Raw genomic sequence first — 17,076 nt, 5'->3', positions numbered from 1 at the left:
TAGCCACTCCCAGTCTCTATTTAAGCCTAAATTAATAGTATCCAATTTGCAAATGAATTCCAATTCAGCAGTTTCTCGCTGGAGTCTGGATTTGAAGTTTTTTTGTTTTAAGATAGCGACCTTCATGTCTGTGATTGCGTGACCAGAGAGATTGAAGTGTTCTCCGACTGGTTTATGAATGTTATAATTCTTGACATCTGATTTGTGTCCATTCATTCTTTTACGTAGAGACTGTCCAGTTTGACCAATGTACATGGCAGAGGGGCATCGCCGGCACATGATGGCATAGATCACATTGGTGGATGTGCAGGTGAACGAGCCTCTGATAGTGTGGCTGATGTTATCAGGCCCTGTGATGGTGTCCCCTGAACAGACACGTGGGCACAATTGGCAACGGGCTTTGTTGCAAGGATAAGTTCCTGGGTTAGTGGTTCTGTTGTGTGGTATGTGGTTGTTGGTGAGTATTTGCTTCAGGTTGCGGGGCTGTCTGTAGGCAAGGACTGGCCTGTCTCCCAAGACCTGCGAGAGTGTTGGGTCATCCCCTAGGATAGGCTGCAGATCCCTAATAATGCGCTGGAGGGGCTCTAGCTGGGGGCTGAAGGTGACGGCCAGTGGCGTTCTGTTATTTTCTTTGTTAGGCCTGTCCTGTAGTAGGTAACTTCTGGGAACTCTTCTGGCTCTATCAATCTGCTTCCCTACTTCTGCAGGTGGGCACTGTAGTTGTAAGAAAGCTTGACAGAGATCTTGTAGGTGTTTGTCTCTGTCTGAGGGGTTGGAGCAAATGCGGTTGTATCGCAGAGCTTGGCTGTAGACGATGGATCGTGTGGTGTGGTCAGGGTGAAAGCTGGAGGCATGCAGGTAGGAATAGCGGTCAGTAGGTTTACGGCATAGGGTGGTGTCCATGCGGCCATTGTTTATTAGCACTGTAGCGTCCAGGAAGTGGATCTCCCGCGCGGACTGGACCAGGCTGAGGTTGGTGGTGGGATGGAAACCGTTGAAATCATGGTGGAACTCCTCAAGGGCCTCCCTTCCATGGGTCCAGATGATGAAGATGTCATCAATATAGCGCAAGTAGAGTAGGGGCTTTAGGGGACGAGAGCTGAGGAAGCGTTGCTCTAAATCAGCCATAAAAATGTTGGCATACTGTGGGGCCATGCGGGTACCCATAGCAGTGCCGCTGATCTGAAGGTATACATTGTCCCCAAATGCGAAACAGCTATGGGTAAGGACAAAGTCACAAAGTTCAGCCACCAGGTTAGCCGTGACATTATCGGGGATAGTGTTCCTGACGGCCTGTAGTCCATCTCCGTGTGGAATGTTGGTGCAGAGGGCTTCCACATCCACAGTATGAATCCACATTCATAAACCAGTCGGAGAACACTTCAATCTCTCTGGTCACGCAATCACAGACATGAAGGTCGCTATCTTAAAACAAAAAAACTTCAAATCCAGACTCCAGCGAGAAACTGCTGAATTGGAATTCATTTGCAAATTGGATACTATTAATTTAGGCTTAAATAGAGACTGGGAGTGGCTAAGTCATTATGCAAGGTAGCCTGTTTCCTCTTGTTTTTTCCTACCCCCCCCCCCAGATGTTCTGGTTTAACTTGGATTTAAACCTGGAGAATGGTCAGTTTAGATGAGCTATTACCAGCAGGAGAGTGAGTTTGTGTGTGTATGGGGGTGGGGGGGATGTGAGAAAACCTTGATCTATGCAGGAAATAGCCCGACTTGATTATGTAAAGAGTTGTCACTTTGGATGGGCTAGCACCAGCAGGAGAGTGAATTTGTGTGGGGGGGTGGAGGGTGAGAAAACCTGGATTTGTGCTGGAAATGGCCCACCTGTTGATCACTTTAGATAAGCTATTACCAGCAGGACAGTGGGGTGGGAGGAGGTATTGTTTCATGATTTCTGTGTGTATATAAAGTCTGCTGCAGTTTCCACGGTAAACATCTGATGAAGTGAGCTGTAGCTCACGAAAGCTCATGCTCAAATAAATTGGTTAGTCTCTAAGGTGCCACAAGTACTCCTTTTCTTTTTGCGAATACAGACTAACACGGCTGTTCCTCTGAAAATAATCACTCTGTGAATCTTAAAGACTATATCAAAATGTGTACAGAAAGAGAGAGCTACCTTTCTTGTACCATCTTAATCTGGCATTTCCTAACTTCTGAGTGCTTGACTTTGCAATCTTAATATTTTGTTAATGTGACTCTGTGTGTATGTGTGCACATGTGTGTCATTTCCTAGGTTTTTAAAAGAGAAGACTGAAATCAGAAATTCCATCATGCAGCATTATATTGACACCTGTGTGGTTCATCATCCGGGTTGGAACCTTTAGATCCAGCACATAGAACTCTGTCACTTCAGCAACTGGAGTAACTGATAGCTGATATAGATGGTTTGTTCTCTGTGGACCAGAATTAGAGGGAGATGGGAAACTTTGCCAGTAGGTTTCAAAGATATTTGCTGACAGTAGAGGAATGCCGAGACTCAGGAATCTTAGGGATCCATTACAAGCTGCTGTGGGAGTATACTCTAGTGGGTGGAGACTCTTCTGCTCATTCTATCCAAGCATGACCCATTGTGGTGTGTTCACCTCCAACCTGGCCCTGTCTCTTCCCCACACCTCATTCCTTATCCCAGCACCATTCTCCTCAGCTAACCAGTGCTAGTCTCCACTCCTCAGGCTTCTCATCCTAGTCTCTCTGCCAGCAAATACTAGTCTCTCCTTGTTCCTAGTCTTTTTGCCTAGCCAGGCCCAATTCTCTCCTCTCCTTCTTCCAATCTGTGTCTTTCCCTCACTGTATTCTCCAGTCACTCCTCCCATCCACGCTCCATGTCTTCAGTGGCTCCCAGTTCCAATCTCTCTCACTGGCCGCCTCCTCCAATCTTTCCAATCCTACTTTTCCCCCTCCAGCTCCTCATCTGAATCTCTTTGCCCAGCCAGCCCTAGTTTTGCCCTTGGTACCCCTGCTCCTCATCAGACCCTTCTCCCTTCGGATTATACCACTCTGTGGTCAAGTGTCCTTATAAATACACAATTTGGTCTCAGTTCCTTTTATTTGCTGCCTCTTTCAGGAAGGGGTATTTTGCTAACTTGATATCATAAGCATGCTTGATTACAAACAGTAGCCTGCCTTCTTCACTTTATCACTTAAACTAAAAGAAGTCAATATGAATGCAACCCCTTTTTTTTCCTAACAGGATTGCCCACGCGATAAACTCTGTTGTTGAAATTTACAGCATTTTGTCCAAAGCTGTGTCGCTTATAATTGACTTCCCTTTTGTATACATTATAATTATAATATTAAATTCCATCAAGTTCTCCATTTTACTCTTGTATCTTGTACATCATAATATCAGAGTTTGATATTAATTTAATATGATTTTTTCTTCATTAATTCACAGATGTGGGGGGGTAGGAATGGAAGTTTTTTTAGCTGTACCGGCAGCATAGTCTTGCAAAAGGCTGCAGCAACTCTCAGTTACCTGAGACTACTGAAGAACTTTAGCCATTAGCTCTTGGGTTTTTATTCTCTTAGCCCTTCGTTTTTTATCTTTTTCAAAGGCTTTGATGTCAGAGCAATTCTTAAATAGTAACAGCTCATAATTTTAGGGCCTTAGTTACTGCACAGTTCCAACTGTAATGATCACTAGCAATGACTGCTGTAATTAAAGGCCACGCTACAGTAACCTGATCAAACTATAATATCACAAGGTTGTGTACTGTACTGATTTTATAGGACTTCTACAGTGAACTGCTTTTGTGTGTCATAAAACAGTTATTTTCCTTCAGTTTTGTATCTCTGATTAGGTTCAATTCCCCCTCCCACTCCCAACATACACTTCCCAGGGACAGCCTATTTATCATCATTTTTTATATCCTTAATATTTTATGCAGGAACTCTGTCCAACAACAGCCACAACATTTCTTTTGGTAAGAGATTAAATTGTTCATCAATGCCTGGTCTTTGGATGCTGTCTTTTCTTTTTTTCTTTTTTTTTTTTTTCTTCTCTCTGTCTGTTCAGAAATGCTTAGCTCAGGCTTCTTCATGCTGCTGCTTAACTGAAACAGAAAATGCCATTGGAATAAATTGCAGTCAGATTGTTAAAGTGTCTCTTGTCTATCAAACTTCCCTATCAAGCAGGAATGAAAACACCAAATAGTAAAACACACTGAGATGCCCTGTCTCCCTGCAGAATACTGCTTCTTAGTCTTTTCTAGCAGTTGAGTTTAGGAGGTTTGGTAATCTAGCAGGGGAAACCGGATTAATTTTGGCAACATTACTTTTTATATCCAAGAGAATAAATCTGCTCTTCTAGTGGAAGTTAAGCTTCTGAAGTCAGGATGACCTTTGAGCAAGAGAAGAATAGAGGATTATAAGAATGAGTGAAATTCTGAGGGAAGAAAAAAGGCAAGCTTGACAAATAAACCTAAAGAAATGAATGAAGACAACAAGGAAAGATGATATTTTAAAGGGAAGGGACATGGGGAACAATCCTACTCTGGCAGGGTGGTGGTGATGGTGGTGGGGACTATGTGACCTGACAGATCTTTCCCATCTCTAATGTCTTGGCCTTCCCTGATACTGAAGTTGGGTTTACTGGCCTCTAATTGAAAGATTGCCTATGGATTGCCTTTTTAAAAAATCAGTGTTACATTAGCTATCCTCCAGTCATCTGGTACAGAAGCTGATTTAAGTGATAGGTTACATACCACAATTATTAGTTCTTCAATTTCATATTTGAGTTCCTTCAGAACTCTTGTGTGAATGCCATCTGGTCTGGATGACTTATTACTGTTTAATTTACCAATTTGTTTCTAAACCTTCTCCATCTGGGAGAGTTCCTCAAATTTGTCATCTAAAAAGAATGGCTCAGGTGTGGGAATCTCCCTTACATCCTTTACAGTGAAGATGGATGCAAAGAATTCATTTAGTTTCTCTGCAATGGCCTTGTCTTACTTGAGTGCTCCTTTAGCGTCTCGATCGTCCACTGGCTCCACTGATTATTTAGCAGGCTTCCTGCTTCTGAAGTACTGTACTTTTTTTTTTTTTTAAAAAATGCTGTTACTATTTGAGTCTTTGGCTAGTTGCTCTTCAAATTCTTTTTTGGCCTGCCTGATTATACTTCTACAATTCCTCTTAAGCCTGACAATGTCTCTTTAATTTTTTGACAGAATCCTCGATGTATACGATAACTGACTAAATGTAATGCTGGGTAACCAAAAGCCAGGTTCCCTGCCATGAAAGCCTGATCATAATCATACAAACTACTGGAGAAAATTATTTTTCATGAGTTTATAGAAAACATTTCTTTATTCTACCTCCTAGATGTTCCATACAAATTGTATGTAATAGTCTCCAGGGGAGAGAAAAATCAAAATTTGAATAATTTGTAGAACTGGTATCCTATTTGTATGTGTGGCAGCTCTATTGTGATATTATCAACTTTTGCTGTCTGCTTGGTAAGTAATCAGTTTTGCTGCTGAGCTGTTAAAAATCCCGTAGAGAAAATTACAAATTGATAATTCAGTCTTGATTTGCAGTTCTTTAGGGCGATACGCTCAGCCTCACTTTAACACTCTCTAATAAAAACTACTGCTCCCAAATACATAATAAGTGATAGCTCTTCAACGTGAATGATTATTTCACTGCTGTTCCAATGATCAAGAGTCAGGGATACTGTGGCTCGTCTATTAACTTTTAAAATTGTCCGACTAAAACTATGGCCTCAGTCCTGCATTCATACATGTAGTCAACTTTAAGCCCTCAGGTAATGCCTTTGAAGTCACTAAGGTACATATGTGATGTGATTGTTAATTTGAGGGAATTCTGTATGTAGTCAGGGAACAGTGTAAAGAGGGAAGGATGGTCTCCTAGCTATAGTATAGTGAGACTCAGAAGACCCTGGTAAAGATTTCAAAGTGCTTTTGGGCAGTGGTTCTCAACCAGCAGTATGTGTACCCCTGCAGGTACTCAGAGGTCTTCCAAGGGGTACATCAACTCATCTAGATAATTGTCTAGTTTTACAATAGGCGACATAAAAAGCACTAGCGAAGTCAATACAAACTAAAAGTTCATACAGACAATGACTTGTTTATACTGCTCTATATCCTATACACTGAACTGTAAGTACAATATTTATATTCCAACTGATTTTATAATTATATGGTAAAAATTAGAAAGTAAGCAATTTTTTGGAAATAGTGTGCTGTGACACTCGTGTATTTTTATATATGATTTTGTAAGCAAGTAGTTTTTAAGTGAGGTGAAACTTGGGGTTCCCAAGACACATCAGACTCCTGAAAGGGGGACAGTAGTCTGGAAAGGTTGAAAGCCACTGACTTAGGGTATGTCTAGACAGCAAGCAGGATTCTGCGGCAGCAAGCCTCAGAGCTCAGGTCTATGCTCAGGCTCACTCTACAGCACTAAAAATAGTTGTGTGGATGTTCAGGCTCGGGCTGGAACTTGGATGCTGCACCTTGGGGAAAGGAGTGCCTTCAGAGCTGGAGAGCCAGCTCAAGCCTAAATATCTACACTGCCATTTTGAATGCCGTAGCACAGTCTGTAGACCCAAACTCTGAGACTCGCTGCCGTGGAATCCTCCTTGCTGTGTAGATGTATCTTAAGTGACTTAGGAACCTAAATCCCACTGACTTTTCAATGAGACTTATGGTCTTAAGTGCCTAAGTCACTTTTGAAAGTGGGATATTTTAGGCTCCTGAACAATTCAGGTGCTTTTGAAAATTTTACTCCTAATTTATTTTTCTGGCTGCACCACAGTCTTTCTGTAGATCAGGCAAGTTAGTTAGGCCTAAATTTTCAAAAGTGTCTTCTGCTTTTGGTGTCTCGATTATTTTGGTGCCCAGCTTAAAATACTTAGGACCTGATTTTCAGAGACGCCGAGCAACCACAGCTCACAATGTAGTGATCTGTGGCCAGAGTGTCAACTGTTAGCGTGTCTTGTCTTTTGTCGCAACTGTATTGCTTTTAACCATTTGGCTACTGGCATATGCTCTGCCTTGGTAGCACTAAAACATTGTCATTTAGGTATTATTTATTTAGATGGGCATTATGTATGTAGTGCTCATATCTGTGGAGCATATCTTAAAGGAGCATTTCTGAGTTCCATAGTGGCCCACAGGTGGCAGCCGTTGCTGGCAGCAAGACAGTTAAATGAGAAGGTATCAACTGTCTGGTGCAGAACTGGAATTCCATTTTGGCCCATGTACCTGTGTGCTAGACAGCAGTGACACAATTAAATGATGTTTGTTGCATGAGATGTTTCTAGGGCCTTTGAATGCACATCTATGGTAGAACAATTTCTCTTTGTTCAGGTGAGAAACTGTAATGCTTTGAAAGTGGGTGTCATCTCTATTATAATCACTGCAATCTAAGCATGAAAAAGTCTGCACTCAGAGCATACACAGCTCCTGACAACTTCAGTGAGGGTCCTGTATACAGAGATGGCAGAATTTGACCCAGAAGTGTGTAAGGTGTTGTACAGAACAAATAGAAAAAAGGTCTGTTTCCCAAAGAGTTTGCAATATAAAGGCCTGATTCTGCAAATACTTGCTACCAAGCACAGTGCTTGCTAATCTGAGCTGTGCTATTGATTTCAAAAGTACTGTTCATGGCAGTAAGCACAATGCCTGGTGGTAAGTGCTTGCCGGATTGGGCCAAACAGTCGGAGAAGAAATGAGGTATGATAGGGTTTAAGCAGCAGGTTTATTTTGTTCCCACTTTGGCACCTTGCAGTGTGGTAAAAACTGTGTACTTATATGGTCCTCATTACTATTGTATCTGAGCACCTAACGCTGCAACTGCAATTGTAGAAAGGACTGTGTTAAGTAACTGTTGGAAAAAAGATATTAAGAAAAACCGATCCTGAAAAGCCCATTCCACTACATTATGGGGTTGCTGAAGGGCAGCGGATAACTATAGTATTGTCCAGTGAAAATGTATTTGTAAGGTGTTCATATTGGTATCTATCTGGGGTCCAGTGCAAGACAAGAAAATTCAGCCATCCTTTGGGCTCCAGGATGACTGGAAGGTACCATTTTTTTCTTGTAATAGATCATGTGATGGATCATACAGCAACCATTAAAAGAGTAGCTGATTTCTTTTCTTTTCTTCCATGTCTTGATTCAGTAGTCGAGATGGGCTTCTTTTAATTTGTACATTCAGCTGAGAGACAACAAAAATGGAAAGAGTACACTGCTAATCCCTAGAAGCTTATCATCTTGCTAATGTTCCTGCCAGTCATAGGCGCCAACTTTCTAATGTGCCTGGAGGTGCTCCCTCATGGCCCTACCCAAGGCCCCACCCCACCCCCACTCTGCCTCTTCCTGCTCAGTTCCGCCCCCTTCCCTGAGCATGCTCTGCCCTCTCCCTTCCCCCCCAGCACCTCCTGCGCACCACAGAACAGCTGATCCGCAGTGTGCAAGAGGAACTGTGATGGAGGGGAAGGTGCTGATCGGCGGGGCCACTGGTGGGCAGGAGACACTGCGGGGAGGGGGAGGCACTGATAGTGGGCTGCCAGTGGGTGCTCAGCACCCACTGGTTTTTTTCCGTGGATGCTCTGGCCCTGGAACACCCATGGAGTCAGCGCCTATGCGGCCAGTACTAGCAAAGCTCCTAAGAGTCTGATCCAAAGCCCATTGAAATCAATAGAAATAGACTAAGAAAAGATATGGCTTAGCACTGTTTGTTTGTAAAAAATGCTTTAATATAAGAATTGTTATACCAGGTCAGACCAGTCATCTGTCTAATCCAGTGACATATCTCTGACAAGGGCCAGAACCAGCCTGCTTCAGAGAAATCTCATAATGTGCAAATATGGAAAAACCTGCCCACAAGTGAAGTTTCTCCCTGACCTCACCAATTAATAGTTGGCTTATCCCCTGAATCATGAGGGGTTTATCCCTATGTTTTTAGCCTGAGGAAATCCTTATCACATTTTGCAGATTTTAGACATAGTTTTACAGAACTGGTAATTACTGCTCAGAAGAGGTTGATGATTAATCTTTCTCATATAACATAGGGACCAAATAACTTTTATATCTCATGCAAGACAACATGGGAAACCAGCATTTGAGGCTATCTGCAGTATCCTAACCTGACCATCAGATGGAGACAAATGGCTTCAGTTTTCAGTTCATCTGCCCATTAGCCTTCATGAGCAGACATGATGCGTCCCAAGTGTAACATATTATAAAACTTCTTCTTCCTGGTAACATTTCTAATGTAAAATCATTTTCTATTTTAGCTGAAACAAAGATCTGCTTCAAATATTACCATGGAGTGAGTGGAGCACTACGTGCTACGACCCCCAGTGTCACAGTGAAAAACAGTTCTGCTCCCGTAAGTTACTCCAGCCTTTCCTGCTTCTCTATTATCCTTTCCAGCTACTGTTGTGCAATTTATTGCTTTCCTTGCCTGTCCTTTGTGTTTTTGTGTTAATTTTGATTATGACTTTCTGCTCTTAAATTCTCTGGAATATACTAAAGGGATATCAATCAATAGAGGGATAGTCCCCGAGGAACTGGAATGTCAGCTATGTAACACTCTGTTTGTAAGAGTTAGTAACAGTCAGAAAATGCAGTACTTCCCTCCTGACTGACTTTATGCTACAGATTTAAAGAAACAGCACACATCCTTACACATCATGAAGTTTCTTCTTTTAAATGTAATTATAGATTTTTTTTAAAAAAAAACATGTTCTGTCTTTTTTTAAATACCAGAGGCTACCCCCTGTGTTCTAAATGAGGGATGTCAACCTTTTCCCATCCCAGTCACAAAAACATCTACTTCAGTTTTCTACCATCACCCTATGCCCCAGAATCATTTGTGTTCATATCCCAGGATCCTTTGCAGGCTTCGAGTGAAAAAGACCAACAAGTTGTAACACATCATCAGGTCTTACATTCTTATCTGTTTGTTGTAGGGTATGTGACACAATAACGCATAATATGTTCAAAACATAATAATGGAATAGAATAGCTTAATACTAAGTAGGAGAAAGCAAGTTGGATATTGGTAACCTCAACAGACTTACCATATTGATGCACCCAAATAAAGAGAGAAAAGCATGAGAAAAATGTAATGTGTAGATTCCCCATTACCTATGAACCTCATATCTCCAGTCACTGCTGAAACCACCACTGTCAGCTCAAACTTTAACCCCATCCCCTGAGTCTTAAATGCCTTTGAATTGGCTGTAGCTGCAGCTGAAGCTGGAAACTCAAAGAAACCAGCTGTTTGAACTGAAAACACACATAGACCTTTCTAGTGCAAGTTAACAGACCAGAAAGCTCATTCAGTCTGGAAAGGGTTGGGTTTTTTTGTTTTGTTTGTTTTTTTAATTTTAAACTAATAGGTTTCTCAGAGTTGTGAAAGAAGTTACAATGAGGAGTGGGAGGGATAGCTCAGTGGTTTGAGCATTGGCCTGCTTAAACCCAGCGTTGTGAGTTCAATCCTTGAGGGGGCCATTTAGGGATCTGGAGCAAAAATTGGGGATTGGTCCTGCTTTGAGCAGGGGGTTGGACTAGATGATCGCCTGAGGTCCCTTCCAATCCTGATATTCTGTGATTTGTAGATCTGTGATTTGTATTAGGGGAGTAGCTCCTACTGTCCATGCCATGCTGGAGTCACAATTTGAGCAAGAGGGCCCTGCGTGGCCAAGTGAGGATTGTGACTGTCTAGTCTCCTATGTAGTCTGATTGAAGCTCACCAGACTACTTATACAAGCAAAGACCGATGGGCAGGGCCCTTCAGCTTGACCAATGAATTAAATTCAGCAGACCAGATTCACCGGTCTGATCCAGTTGCTTTGCGCTGTTCCAATGTCACAAAGCAGCCAATAAACCAGGCCACAATGCAAGTGAAGGCCCCAATTCTCCTACTGTAGCATGAATGCAGACTTTCTGCCCCCATGGGATAGCTAATAGGATCACAGTCTAAGACTTGTACTCATGTTCTGTTTTGCTTGTGATTTCTGTTCCTGAAGTCCCTGCTCAAGAAATATTCCCTTTGAAGTCATTAAGAGTCTTACCAGCAGTGTAAGGGCTAGACCCCTAGTCTAGTGTGAGAAACAATCCTTCAGCGGAGAAGATTGTCTACCTTTATAGGTAAAATAGATACTAGAGATAGAGTTCTGTGAAATTCTGCCTTCTTTGAAGTCAATGGGAGTTTTGCCATTGATTTCAATGGAGTCACAATTTCACCCTTAGTCTCTGGAGCTCAGCAGGATCCTAGTGTGTCATTGGAGGCTGCTTATTTTAGATTAATAGACTTTTAAAATTTGGCACAGCTTGAAAAGAAGATCACACAAGAGTATATGACCATCTAAAAGCATTTGGATACAAGTTTCCTTCTGGATACAGTATTTACAACTAGCATACTCGCATGCTGACTATCCCAAGTAGATTGTCTTAGAGCCGTCCCTGTGGCATTCAGTACAAATGCTGCTGACAGAGTATTTAACCAAAAGTTTTAAAAAAATGTCTGATCCCCAAAAAGGAAGCTACTGCTATGCTAGTTGAACATCATTACTTCACATGTCCATTGACTGTACTTTAGACTTGGTGACTTTTCATATTTTTATACTGTGTATGTTTTGTTACCTTTGAACTTATCACCTCACACTCCAACCCAGTTATTGTATTTTTCCTCTGCTGATTCAAATGCCCTGCAGTTCATTTGCCAATTAAAAGTCCTCCCAGGGTGTATCTCCTGTGAATCACCATGATGAATCGGAATATCTAGAATCTGAAAGCTATATCTTTCGCCCAATTCACACACAGTGCAAGCTCTACACATGGATTTAGGGCAGCATGAAGACCCCAGTTAGCTGTTTCAGCTTTGATCTGTATAGCTAAACATTTATGCCATGCTCATTATAATAGTATGTGTGAGTTACACTCAGTAGAATAGAACAACTTGGTGATATCTGTAATATTCAGTTTGTTGCTGCTGCTGTTTTTTAGTGATAATGCTGTGGCTGTACATTTGTCTTTACATCAGGTACCATACTGGAAAAATGGACATTTGTTCTGTCAGTTAATTTTTGCTCTGCTCAGTGATTTAAATAATCATTTTATTTTAAAAAAAAAGCCACTTAAGAGCAGTTATTTCTAGCAGCAGGAAAGCTGCATCAGGCTAGCGGCAAAGGCTGAGAATGTGACAATGATTTAACCTAACTATGGGGCTAGCTCCTTTTGCATTAAAATAAACAGGCACCACAATGAACAGCATACTACACAAAAAGGGAAATCCTTTGCCCTAAGAGTTCACAGTCTGAAGACACAGATCGGATACATCACAATTAAAGAAAAAGTGGTGTATGGATGTATAACCTCAGGATGAATCCCCTCCTCCCCCCCCTTAAACTGGTAGAATTCATTAGGTACATACTAGATATATAGAAACGCTGTTGATCTAACCTCTAGAGCTTTAGTGCCACAGTTATGCATAGACACCTCATGGCATTAGTCAAACACACTTAGCACCGGGGCAGAGCCGTATAAACTGGAGCTAACTGTTGGGAGAGACCTTCTGAATGTTGTGCTGGTACAGAATTGCTGCCTCAGCTCTCTTTCCCACGGCGGGGATTACCGTTTGATAAGTTAACTGCCATTTGATGGTGACTGATATTTCTTGCTGTAAATATTTGCATTATTTGCTGTCATGCTGAGTGTGGGCTGTTGATGAACACTAGATAATGAACCGTCCTGTTTCATTTCTTTGTGTGCTTTGGAAGACTAAGCTCTAAACCAAGTCTTTATGATAAAGTGAGTTTGCGTATATGAAGGGACAAGTTTCTCATTCTTTCCCTTGTTTCATACGCCATTTAAACACTCTGGTTTGCTTTTCATTCTTTTTACTTCATGTCTTATTGTATAAGATGTGGGTTCCCTGAATAATAAAAATAATTAATAATACTTACCTCTTCTACAGTACTTTTCAAAGTACTTTACAAAGGACAATCAGTATCATTTTACAGATGGGGAAACTGAGGCAAAGAGAAAGGGAAGTGACTTTGGAACACAGGTTTAAAATTCAAAATGACCGTGCCAAATTGGAAAGTTGGACTGAATTGAACAAGATGAAACTCAATAAAGACAAGTGTGAAGTACTTCATTTAGGAAGAAAAAATCAAATGCACAGCTACAAAGTGGGGAATAACTGGCTAGGTGGTAGTACTGCTGAAAAGGATCTGGGGGTTATAATGGATCACAAATTGAATATGAGTCGTCAATATGAAGAAGCTACAAAAAAGGCTGGTGTAATTTACTCAGGTATTAGAAAAGAAAAGGGAAATTAAAGGAAAAAATAATTAGAGCTAAAAATGCTTAGTTGGCTGGAAGGGTAAGTGGTTTCAGCAGTCAGATACAAAATGGCACTTATAGGGATGCAGCAGCTTGTCAGTCCAAAATTTAAAAGGCCAGCAGGCAGAAAAATATGCTGTGAATAGTTTCTATAAGAGGGTGAGCTCCCACATTGGGAAGTTTAAAGGTAAGACAATTAGTTCTTAAGAAAGGGGCTGAATTTCCTTTTTTCTAAGGCTTGGAAAACTGAGTGGAAGAAGTTCCCATGATCTCAAAGCCGCAGTCTGGTGTGTTGAAGTAGTCATGCGTTTTTGTTTTCCTTTGATATTGTCTTTCTTTAACAATAGTCGCAATGCCTTTATAGACCTCAGCTGCCTCATGTGTTTACAGTTTGCCTCTACTGCATTGTAACACCATAAAATGGTACAACATAAAAATGCGTGCCTCTGGAGTTAAAGTAGTGACTAAACTGATTGTAGAATTACTTTAGAGGGTTTTTTGTTTTGTTTTATTTTTAAGGCTCTGTGTCAAAGGTTTTCTGAAAGTGCACAAAGAAGAATACAGGCAGGCATCTCAAAAATGGTTTATGATGTCTGGAATTAAGAAGGTGTAAAATAACTTCATAGTAAACTGATCTGAAGTAAAAGAAAGAAGTACAGTAGGACTTGACTAGGCAACACTTACTACTTAAGTTAGGGAACACTTACTCAGTCACATGAGTAGTCCCATAATGGTTTTGCAGTTGAGCCATTGGTGTAATGTAATTACACTTTGTAGTTATGCTTTTCTATATTCTAGTTACCACTGATTCCTATAACCTGAAGGTTAACTCCATGTCCTTATTACTTATTATTATCATCTTGGTAATAGATGAATGTTTTAGAATGCAGATACATAAAGAACAGTGTATTGACACCATAATCACTCTATCAGATCGTGTACCTTCCATTTATATGGATTGGTGGAATCAAATGGCATAACCAGAGTGTAACTGCAATGTAACTATAGTCACTTCATTATTAATAATAACCTTGTTTCCTTTTCTGTGCATTTCCCATATTTTAAATGCGGGAAGAGATTTTGCTTAAAGGTTAAGAAAACTAGTTTCTGTGGTGTTTGTCCTTTTTGTTTGTTTTCACAGATATTACCAGTTCCAGCAGTATTTTGGTCCTAATTCAGCAAAGCACCTAAATACCAATTGACTTCTATGGAAAGCATAAGGAATATCTCTCAAATTGATAGAATCTTTCAAAAAAGAAGAAAATTAGTTAGTGAGATCACTTACTAATGTAGCACTGTATCTAGCTGTCCGTAGCACTGATATACAGTAAATTTAAAATGCATCGACAGATAAAGTGACAGGTATACCCAGTTCTGATTGATCTTATTTTCTTTTTGGCCAGTTCAATTCCATGTGGCCCAAACGCCTGCCGCTGTCACATTGTGTTATCATACAGTCATACCACTTAAAAGAAGCATGTATGTATGTTTTAATACAGAGCTGTCTTGAACTGATGGAATGGAAATACAAAAAGTACCCTCTTTCTGCACCAGCAGTAGTTTCCTTAGTGACAGTTTAGGAAAATGTAGACATAGAGCTGCCTCTGTGGTTTTTTATTGTTCTAAACTAAGTGCAATATGCCTCTGATTTGCAAACTAAAAAGTCACCAAATATTTTGCTACACTGAGTAACTTCCTGATCTGCCTGTATGACTTTTGTAGAAAAAAAGTCCCAAATTTCAAACTTGAGTACCTAAGGTTAGGTGCTAAGAAAGAAAAGGAGTACTTGTGGCACCTTAGAGACTAACCAATTTATTTGAGCATGAGCTTTCGTGAGCTACAGCTCACTTCATCGGATGCATGCCGTGGAAACTGCAGCAGACTTTATTTATATACAGAGAATATGAAAAAATACCTCCTCCCACCCCACTGTCCTGCTGGTAATAGCTTATCTAAAGTGATCATCAGGTGGGCCATTTCCAGCACAAATCCAGGTTTTCTCACCCTCCACCCCCCCACACAAATTCACTCTCCTGCTGGTGATAGCCCATCCAAAGTGACAACTCTTTACACAATGTGCATGATAATAAAGTTGGGCCATTTCCTGCACAAATCCAGGTTCTCTCACCCCCTCACCCCCCTCCCAAAAACCACACACACAAACTCACTATCCTGCTGGTAATAGCTCATCCAAAGTGACCATTCTCCCTACAATGTGCATAATTAAGGTGGGCCATTTCCAGCACAAATCCAGGTTTTCTCATATCCCCCCCACCCCCATACACACACAAACTCACTCTCCTGCTGGTAATAGCTCATCCAAACTGACCACTCTCCAAGTTTAAATCCAAGTTAAACCAGAACATCTGGGGGTGGGGGGTAGGAAAAAACAAGAGGAAATAGGCTACCTTGCATAATGACTTAGCCACTCCCAGTCTCTATTTAAGCCTAAATTAATAGTATCCAATTTGCAAATGAATTCCAATTCAGCAGTTTCTCGCTGGAGTCTGGATTTGAAGTTTTTTTGTTTTAAGATAGCGATTTGTGTGGGGGGGTGGAGGGTGAGAAAACCTGGATTTGTGCTGGAAATGGCCCACCTGATGATCACTTTAGATAAGCTATTACCAGCAGGACAGTGGGGTGGGAGGAGGTATTTTTTCATATTCTCTGTGTATAAATAAAGTCTGCTGCAGTTTCCACGGCATGCATCCGATGAAGTGAGCTGTAGCTCACGAAAGCTCATGCTCAAATAAATTGGTTAGTCTCTAAGGTGCCACAAGTACTCCTTTTCTTTTTGCGAATACAGACTAACACGGCTGTTACTCTGAAACGTGCTAAGAAAGGGTAATCAAGCTCCTAAATATAGATTTAGATGTCTTACCATCTACATTTGGGCCCAGTAACAATTTGTGTTTATATCACATGACATCTGAGGAACTCAAAGTATTCTACAAACCTTAACTAAACTTCAAACCATGTACAGGAAATAAATCTAGTCTGAATTGGGTTTGGCTGTGGTTTTAGATTTTTGATGTATTTTACTTTAGGTAAATGCTAAATACCATCCTGTACTCCTAACACACTAAACCACTTGAGTATTTTGTGTGTCTTTTTGAAGACTGCATATCTGGGAAGTATTGTATGTGTGTAGTACTTAGGCATCTTTAGTTAAACACTCTGTTTCATCAGGATGGCATGACACATTATTTCTCTATCGTGATTTATTTTCAGTGGTGCCCTGAGGAAGACTGATTAGATCGCTCTGAAACAATTGGCACAGAGCATTTGTGTCAAGAGGCAACTTTATTAATGCAGATGATGCGCTGAATGCCAATGCCTTTTTGGGTCCTGGGATGGATTCTGGGTAATATATTAGGGAACAAAAGAATTAGCGTGACACATCAGATGTGTCTCTGGCTAAGTACCGGCTACATGCAGAAAAGAAAAGCCTTTTGCCCAAGAAAATAGGACAGTTGGTATGCATAGAGTATTTAGTGTACTAAAAATCAGTGGAACATAATTAATTTGAAATGGAAGCTCTGGAAATGGAAGACTTCCACCAATCCCTTAGAATTGTTGTTCTAACACAGGTTCCACTTGATTGTGCTTAAGCACCTGAAAACATCATAATCTGTTTTTGTGATGAGGACTACAAACCCCACACTGGAGAAGAAGGGGTTAAGGGCCTGGGTGTCCCTGCCCTGCCACATCTGCAAAGCCTGCACAAGCTGGATGCAGATTT

The 17,076-nt window shown here is 41.0% G+C and overlaps 1 protein-coding gene across 6 annotated transcripts in view; it reads left to right on the top strand.

The window, feature by feature from the left end:
- HECW1 (HECT, C2 and WW domain containing E3 ubiquitin protein ligase 1) overlaps window positions 1-17,076 on the top strand; it is a 353,016-nt gene that overhangs the window by 167,374 nt on the left and 168,566 nt on the right. For all 6 annotated transcript variants that reach the window (XR_012157436.1, XM_073332820.1, XM_073332821.1 and 3 more), the window contains one exon: window positions 9,275-9,369. Coding sequence is in view for 5 of the 6 variants with exons in the window: in XM_073332820.1 (XP_073188921.1) it covers window positions 9,275-9,369 (95 nt within the window). In the remaining variant the exon portion in view is untranslated. The remainder of the gene's footprint in view (window positions 1-9,274; window positions 9,370-17,076) is intronic.

Source organism: Lepidochelys kempii, chromosome 2 (genome assembly GCF_965140265.1).
Source record: "Lepidochelys kempii isolate rLepKem1 chromosome 2, rLepKem1.hap2, whole genome shotgun sequence".
NCBI lineage: Eukaryota > Metazoa > Chordata > Testudines > Cheloniidae > Lepidochelys > Lepidochelys kempii.
The sequence above is the reverse complement of the archived record's forward strand: the minus strand, read 5'-3'. Positions and strand labels throughout refer to the sequence as shown.